The sequence below is a fragment of the Daucus carota genome, chromosome 7 (genome assembly GCF_001625215.2).
Source record: "Daucus carota subsp. sativus chromosome 7, DH1 v3.0, whole genome shotgun sequence".
NCBI lineage: Eukaryota > Viridiplantae > Streptophyta > Magnoliopsida > Apiales > Apiaceae > Daucus > Daucus carota.
Window position 1 is genome coordinate 36,974,145 of NC_030387.2, and position 8,659 is coordinate 36,982,803.

Here is an 8,659-nt window from a genome sequence, read left to right on the forward strand (position 1 = left end):
TTGTGGGTCACCAAAGTTTATGTGCATTTTGTTTTGCAGCTACAGCCTCAGGCTAACTTCAGTAAACAAATTATTATTGCTTAATCATGATATTATAAAGTTAAAGCTAGCACTCAAAATAAGACCATGAAATAATAACGTAACTAAGAAAAATCGATAGTGATTACAACTGGGAAAGGTTCATGAGTATCTCCCCAAACAATTAAATCGAAAAAAATTAGAGGCATCATGATATAACCAATGTTGTAGCATTTTAAATAAATGTAAAATTTCATTCTCTTCTATACTCAGCATTCAAGTTACCTTTGGAGTCTCCAAGTACAAAAAACTGATGGTAGTGAACCAATGCAATGATTTGAATTAGTCTGAATTTATTGAACTTTGTAGGCTAGCAGGTTGGTCTATTTGCTGGCTGCTTCTTCATACTCTGCTTCAGGAGGCTGGTCTCCACCCTGAGACCCTCCAGAGGCGCCCCCTCCCGAGCCTTTGCTCATATGCTCCCCAATCTTTGAAACGGCTTTATTTGCAGCATCAAGCTTGGACTTGATCTCCTCAGCATTTTCACCACCTATTGCTGTCCTTAAGCTCGACACTGCAGTCTCAATCTCTGTAACCACCTCTGATGGAATCTTATCCTTGTACTCGCCCAAGCTCTTTTCGATGCTATATATAGCTGTGTCAGCACTATTTCTGAGGTCAATCAATTCTTTCCTCTCCTGATCTTTTTGAGAATGTAAATCTGCTTCCCTGACCATATTCTGGATCTCCTCATCAGAAAGCCCTCCAGATGATTTTATTGTAATCTGCTGCTCTTTTCCAGTTGCCTTATCCTTTGCAGAAACAGTAACAATACCATTGGCATCAATATCAAATGTCACTTCAACTTGTGGCAATCCCCTGGGTGCAGGTGGTATACCCGAGAGTTCAAATTCTCCAAGAAGCTTGTTGTCAGAAGCCATTTGACGCTCACCTTGGAGCACTTTAATTCCAACTTGTGTCTGGTTGTCAGCTGCTGTAGAAAAGACCTAGAAAATACATGCACCAAGGAATTTCATAAGTGACTTGTCCAGTATCTATCATCTAAATTTCTAAGCAAAGGAGCAGCACAATTGCCTACAGAAGTGCAGATGCCTAAATGATATCTACTCTTTTTCTGAATGATAACCTAATAACTACTACTCTACTAGACTCAAGTACCTCATGTATCCAAAATATGAAATGTGCAGGTGATTGTAATGTTTACTATTTTGACGTACATTTGCAAAAGACATCTTGAACCAACTAACACTGACACACACACTAACACCTAAATATATAACAAGAAAATCATTTAAATGCTAAAAATCGTAACTCCATCACATAGAAAAGCAGCTTAACAACAAAACATATGCGTACTATGAACTACTGCGTAGACAAGTTGTCAAAGTATTTAGATCGTAAATTTTATATATAATGCATGTTTAGGTATTATTTTCTACCATTGAAAGCAAGAACCCTAAGCAAACATCCTATAGTGTTGAGTACATTCCTCTACGTTAGCTATGGAGTTTTTGCCTAGCATAACAATATGTAAAAGCAGTGAGTGGACTGACCTGAGATTTCTTGGTAGGTATTGTTGTATTTCTGTTAATTAATCTGGTGAAAATGCCACCAAGCGTTTCAAGACCAAGTGACAGTGGAGTTACATCTAACAAAAGGAGCTCTTTCACATCTCCCCGCAGTATACCACCCTGAATAGCAGCCCCCATTGCAACTGCCTCATCAGGATTAATACCTCTGCTTGGAGTCTTCCCAAATATTTCAGCAACAACTTGTTGGACCTTTGGAACCCTGGTCATTCCTCCAACAAGTAGGACTTCATCTATCTCTTTTGCCGAGACTCCAGCATCCTTTAGACAGTTCGTACAAGGTAACTGGGTCCTAGAAATCAAGTGACCTACCAAGGTCTCAAACTTAGACCTGGTTAACTGTATATTTAGATGTTTAGCACCAGAACTATCCGCAGTTATAAATGGAAGATTAATCTCAGTTTGTGAAGTTGATGAAAGTTCAATCTTAGCCTTCTCGGCTGCTTCACGAAGCCTTTGCAAAGCAAGCTTATCCTTTGATAGATCAACCTTGTCTGTTCTCTTAAACTCATTAACCAAGAAATCTAATAGGGTATTGTCAAAATCCTCACCACCAAGAAATGTGTCCCCATTAGTTGCTTTTACCTGTCAAATGTATCGCTAAAATGTTATTATACTGCTTCAGGTAGATTATCATAACCATGTAAAGTAAATAAAAAATGTACCTCAAATACACCTCCAGATATTTCAAGAATGGAAACATCAAAAGTTCCACCTCCAAGATCAAAAACTGCAACGGTACCTTCTTTGTTGTCCAACCCATATGAAAGTGCTGCCGCAGTTGGTTCATTAATAATTCTTAGCACTTCTAGACCAGCAATTTTCCCAGCATCTTTAGTTGCTTGTCTTTGTGCATCATTAAAATAGGCAGGTACTGTGACTACAGCCTTACTTACACCCTTATTAAGATAAGCCTCTGCAGTTTCTTTCATCTTGGTAAGAACAAATGCTCCAATCTGGCTTGGGGAATACTGCTTCCCATTCATTTCAACCCAGGCATCTCCATTTGGAGCTTTAACTATTTTATATGGTACCATCTTCATTTCCTTTTGTGTCTGAGGATCATCAAAACGTCTCCCAATCAATCGTTTAGTCCCAAAAATCGTATTAGTTGGGTTGGTCACAGCCTGACGCTTGGCAGTAGTTCCAACCAATAGCTCCTCTCTGTTATTGAAAGCCACAATGGAAGGTGTAGTTCGAGCTCCTTCAGAGTTCTCAATCACTTTAGGAGTCTACAGAAAACAAAAACCGGTAACCTCATTTCCTCCCTGTCACTAGAATTTTTCTAAAGGACGCAATTTAATAAGCTTTAACTTCCAAAAGTAAACAAAAAACTGACCTTTCCTTCCATAATCGAAACACATGAGTTTGTTGTACCCAGATCAACACCAATAACCTCATTTCCAACCGGCTTTGAGCTACAAATTTTATTTTACATCAATTGAACAAAACAAATCATCAGTAGAAGAACATCGATTATTCTGTCTAGTTTTCAAGGGCATGTAAACAAAGATCTAAAGCCAGCAAATGCTAAGAACACTAAATTACCTGAAGTATCTCGCGAAATTTGTCAATTTATCAGTAAAAGGCCGAGTGGCAATAGGCGACTTGGCGATTCCAGTAAACTGGGCATCAAAGAAGCTAATTTAAGACAAGTGAAGCTCAAATTCACATGTAAATATCCAAACACACACACACAGAGACACAAGGCCAAGCTCCATTACAAACTCTACAAGTCTGCGAGATCCGGTATTTGAATACACAAAATTCAAAAAAATAAATTCCGAATGTAAAATATATATCTTATCCTACATAAACATACACGAGAACGGAAAATTTAATTTTATTAATTTATCGAGATTAAAGTTAAACCGTCTCCATTAAAAAAAATTAAATGATAACGAAGAAACATGTAAAACAGGGAGATAAAGAAGGGAGATTGGTAGGTAGAGTTACCGATCGGTAAGCAGCTAAGGAAGAAGTGTGAAGCTCTCGGCGGCGTAGAGATCGCAAGAGCATAGACGTGGCCATGGCTTATTCAACACCTGCAAGAAATGGATTCAAAGGGTTTAAGGGAGAGGCTGTGTGAGGGTTTTAGGGGTTTTAACAAGGACACGGAGGTTGGTTAGCTTGGGCAAGGGGTTACTGGGGCCCGGTTCCATTTGGAATTTTGATTTCTGAAAGTCTCATTTGAATTAACACAAAAAAGTTCTTATTATTTACATGTGATAAATTAATTATAGGTATAAAGTAATTCTTAATTTATGTGTTCGAACAGTTTTTTGGTATTTATAATTAATCAGGTATAAATTTTATTAATATAATAATAAATTATTTTAGATTATCTTTTATAGTGGTCCTACACATTATTGTAAAATCAAATTTCAAAAATAAAAATTAATCATAAAATTTTACTAATATTTTTAACATTTACTAGTCATAAATTGACTTATAAGTTTGTGATCTGAGTCCCACTTACAAGTTACAATTTTCAAAAAAAAATTCATGATACATCCTTCAAATTTCCGACAAATTTGATATTTAAATCATGTACTCATGTTATTATGTTAATCTAATTAATTTCTTCCCATACCTCAGAACTAACAAAAACTTTTTTTTTTTACAGACACAACTATGTTAATTATTTTCCATACTGTGCTAATTAATGACAATTGTCACATTTTACCTTCATGATGTTTTGCTATATATTTTTACTCTTAGAAAAATTTGATTATTTGGTGCAATTGCAAATCTTCAGTGTTTCCTTTTTCTTTTGTCAAGAATTACAAATTCTGTAAGCATGACAGCTTACATTTCTTCTACACAATTGTTAAAAGTCAAGAATTACAAATCTTATGCTGTTTATAGGTCATAATACATAATGATGCCATATATGTATTGCTATTACTAATTTCAAACCATCTCCCCCTTGAGCTTCAAATAGGCAAGATGCTAGATACAAGATATGAAACTTGGAACATTAGAGACCCTCATCAGGAAGTAACAAGTATATCATGACCTGAACATGCACTAATGTCTATTCTTCACCTTCACTGAGGCAAACAGAACCCCTTCAAAAGTTGACAATGAAGAGATCACCAGATACTCCAGAGTGTACAACGCATGATAACATCTAAACTTGATCAAGCTACAATTCTTCCGAATTTTCTGATTTATTTTCTTGGTTGGCATTTTGCTGAAAATATTCTTCTTCAATTGTTTCTTTGAGGATAAATAGCCTTTGAATAACCATAGGCGGGGTCATCTGTTTGGCTTCCCTGATCTCAGTATCTTCTTTATGAAGGTTGTGTGCATCGAGCATAATCTTGATCCACTTGTGCAGCTCCTTGGGAGTTCTGTTGCAAAAAAAAAAAAAAAAAAAAAAAAAAGAAAGAAAGGGGGTTAATTAAGAGATCCTGAAGGTCATTGTTGGAGATGAAAGATAATAAACAGCATGAAGTTCCCATACGTGTATACAGCTTTCGGATCTCTTGCCTCATGATCATCACCAGGGGAAAAAGCAGTAGCCAATGCAGAGAATCGCTCCTCAGGATCTGTGATATTCAGCAAATACTTGAGCAGCTTAATTTCTTTCGGCTCAATGCTCTTTAGACTACTCTTTGTGGCTCGGTACAATCGATACATAATGTCTTTAACCTACATCCAAATATTGAATTCAAAATAAAGAACCTAGTAGTCAGGCAACTAGCTTACTAGCATAAAAAGCTAAGATGATAGCCCAGATTACAATTGCATATCATGATCAAAACGACACCATACACTATTGATACGTTTTGCAAATCAAAATAACTCAAGTACTGTTAATTTGACAGAAATGTAATATACGCCGTCATCCTTACCTCATTTTTCATGGTTGTAGACTCTTTTGCAGAAGCCCAAGCACTGTTTATTAACAGGATCAAAGATGAGTCCAGTTCTTTTGCCTTCGCAAGACTGTTGATTTTCGCACATGCCTCTTCAACTGATGGAGAATTCAGAATATCATCAAATTTGGCCTGTGCAGAATCCAAAGTGTCCACAATATCTATTGTATTGTCATAGGCACCAACTGCAGCTAAGCATCTAGCACCAAGTCTGGCCACAGCTGCTCGACAACAGAAGTGCAAGATTAATTGTTGGATAGTTTTAATGATATTGATTATAATAAACAACTCTCATATCAAAAACTCAAAAGGTGTCAGATGTTCGAATCAACCCTTCACTTTAGTACTGTAGCAAAAAAAATTACCATCACGATCCTCCAAGCCATCATATGTTTCTGAGAGCAAAGTGAGGTGACGGAAAAACTCCTCTGTGAAATCTTTGCGACGCTTGGAAACTATTGCATTAATGTCCAAAGGGCTACCCTCTATCTCTTTCAGAAGTTCTGTATGCCCCTCCATTTCATCATCAATCTGAAACATTTCCAGGTCAACACAATATAAAAGGGCAAAAAAAAGAAGAGGAAGGACAAAAAGGAAGATAAAGGTGAAAGACTCCTAAATTCAGTCATTAAAACTCAATTACAATAGAGATATACATACTTATTTTCTATCCGAGAGATGAATCCATTTAATAGTAAAGTTTTTGTTTTATCGACACACTCTTTAAAAACTCCTAACAAAATTTACCTGCACATATACATGTGATATACAGTTGTAAAATAAATCAGCTATTAAAATCAAATCTACATATATCCGCTAAAACTGATCTCATTTTGATTCCGAAGCCCATTGCATAGGAATATAGGATGCAATTTGGCCCCTGGCCAGGTTGTAAAGTGGGCAATTAGATTTAAAACATCAATTTCACAAGCTATGTTTTCTAAAAATAAAATTCGAAAATGAAATCAAGAAAGAATCGCAAGACCTCAAGTTTTCCAGAAAAAATGACTTCAGTTATCAATTTACCCTTTAGCAACTCCTAGACAAATTGTTATCTGTTAAGCTAAGTGATTATGCACACAGTAAGATATATTCACCGTGCTAAATCAATAACCAATATCAATAGCTTCAAATATTTGGTAACCTAATCTGATTCCGAAAGTGGATTATGATTATATACGATGCAATTTATGTTCCAAAGTTTCAAGACAGTAATTTAACAAGATGAATTTATAAAACAAATGAACACGTATATTAATAAACCGGTCAAGTATAAAAATCCATACCCTCTTAACTTTTCTTCCCAATGTGATAAGTTTTTGCTTCATAACAGAATCAGTTTGGGACATTGCAAGCGTATGACATCGATTGTAAAAGTGATCCCTGTACTTCTTCCAGTCATCTCTAAAAACCAGATATCTCCTCCAATCTTTAACCCTAGGTTTCTCATTCAAGAACAAATCAATTATTTTATCACAGAATTTAGTCATAGTATACCCATCTGCTATTTCAACCTCAGCAGCTTGCTCCTCCACTTGTACACAACCCACTTTTCTTGAAAACATTTCTGACCCAACAAAAAAAATGAGAACTTTATTCATTTCAGTAGCTAAAACCAACTAATTCAATAAAAATTAAAGAAACAGATAAAAATTTTAAAAACCCAGAAAGAACAATAAAGATGCTTACTTTTGGTGAAGTTTGGAGAGGTGGGTCTTGTGGGTCTTGAGGTGAGGAAGATGAGAGATGAAGAGGACATGATGGGTATTGTGAGAAAAGTTGGGGGCAGTTCTGCATTGAAGGATGATGAGATGGTGTTTAGCTGAGATGGGTTGGCAGTGGAAGTGGAGATTGGTGCTTGAAAGCCTAAAAGATTTGACATGTTTACTCCTTGTTGGGGCTGGAAAAAGAGTGTGAGAGCTTGTGTATACAAATTTGTGGATGATGAAGATGAGTGGTGATTGTGGTACGACGTCGTTTATAAGAACCCCTCTAAAACCCCAATCCCACTGTGGCAGTTCTTTTTGCTTTTCTTTTTTTTCTAATTCAACTTTTTGTTTGGTTGAGTTTAAAACAAATGTTTCTTGTTTAAAGTAAAAAGTGAAGCAGAAGATAAAAGTAAGTTCAGAGGAGTGTATTGGATTAAGATTTCACAGCATTTTTTTTTTACATTCATGAAATCCAAAAGTATTTGATTGGAATTGTTTGAAATCCATTAAAATCTTGAGGTATTCAATTATACTACAAAATCTGGCGGTATTCAATTAGGATTTTATATTATACTTAAAAATCCGATGGTATTCAATTGGAATTGTTTAAAATCCATTAAAATCTGATAGTATTCAAACGCTGATGGATTTTTTTGGATTTCATAAAATGATGGATTTTGTGGCATTCTTAAGTGTATTTTAAGTTCTTTGAAATCCCACCAAAATCAATGAGACTTTCAAGCATTGTGCTTATATCTTATCAACTCTGCTACATTTTATCAAGAATCCACACAAAATCAAAATCACATACAATCCATTAAAATCCATAAACTAAAAACAATCCATTAAAATCCCAATTGAATACACCCCCGTAAGATTTACAAGTTAAGATTTACTTTTTTACTCATAAATTTTGATGGTATTCAATTGGGCTCGTTTAAAATTCATTAAAATCTTGGGATATTCGATTGTAATCTTAAATTATGTTACAAAATCTGATGATATTAAATCATAATTTTAAATTATGCTTAAATATTCGATGGTATTCAATTGGGATTGTTTAGTACCATTAAAATCTGATGATATTCAAATGTTGATGAATTTTTTAATTTCATAAAATGATGGATTTTATGATTTCTCGGTGTATTTTAAGTTTTTTGAAATCCCACCAAATTCATGAAATTTTGAATCATTATGCTTAAATTCTAAAGAATCTAAACCCTAAATCTATATCAACTATCCGATACTTTATCAAGAATCTGTGAAAAATCAAAAATACGTACAACCTATTAAATTCATAAATAAAAAGCAATTCATTACGATCTCAATCACATATACATATAAATAATTTATAAACCAAATCTGACTAATATTATTAGAATTTTTATGAGTATTTCGGTCCTTTTATCATCATCTTATTTCTCAAACTCATTTGTAT

The 8,659-nt window shown here is 34.9% G+C and overlaps 2 protein-coding genes across 2 annotated transcripts; both read right to left on the reverse strand.

Moving 5' to 3' along the window:
* Positions 1–113: 113 nt before the first annotated feature.
* On the reverse strand, positions 114–3,742 carry LOC108196820 (heat shock 70 kDa protein, mitochondrial). Its single transcript, XM_017364265.2, has 6 exons — positions 3,585–3,742; positions 3,177–3,253; positions 2,968–3,046; positions 2,294–2,860; positions 1,593–2,213; positions 114–1,025 (listed from the first exon to the last, which is right to left on the reverse strand). The coding sequence occupies exons 1-6, from the start codon at positions 3,657–3,659 to the stop codon at positions 402–404; spliced, it is 2,043 nt and encodes a 680-aa protein (XP_017219754.1). The 5' UTR covers positions 3,660–3,742; the 3' UTR covers positions 114–401.
* Positions 3,743–4,411: 669 nt separating this feature from the next.
* On the reverse strand, positions 4,412–7,495 carry LOC108193698 (uncharacterized protein At4g37920). Its single transcript, XM_017360478.2, has 6 exons — positions 7,202–7,495; positions 6,799–7,079; positions 5,878–6,043; positions 5,489–5,733; positions 5,098–5,285; positions 4,412–4,984 (listed from the first exon to the last, which is right to left on the reverse strand). Exons 1-6 carry the CDS (start codon positions 7,392–7,394, stop codon positions 4,777–4,779), a joined length of 1,281 nt encoding a protein of 426 aa, XP_017215967.1. The 5' UTR covers positions 7,395–7,495; the 3' UTR covers positions 4,412–4,776.
* Positions 7,496–8,659: the final 1,164 nt, after the last annotated feature.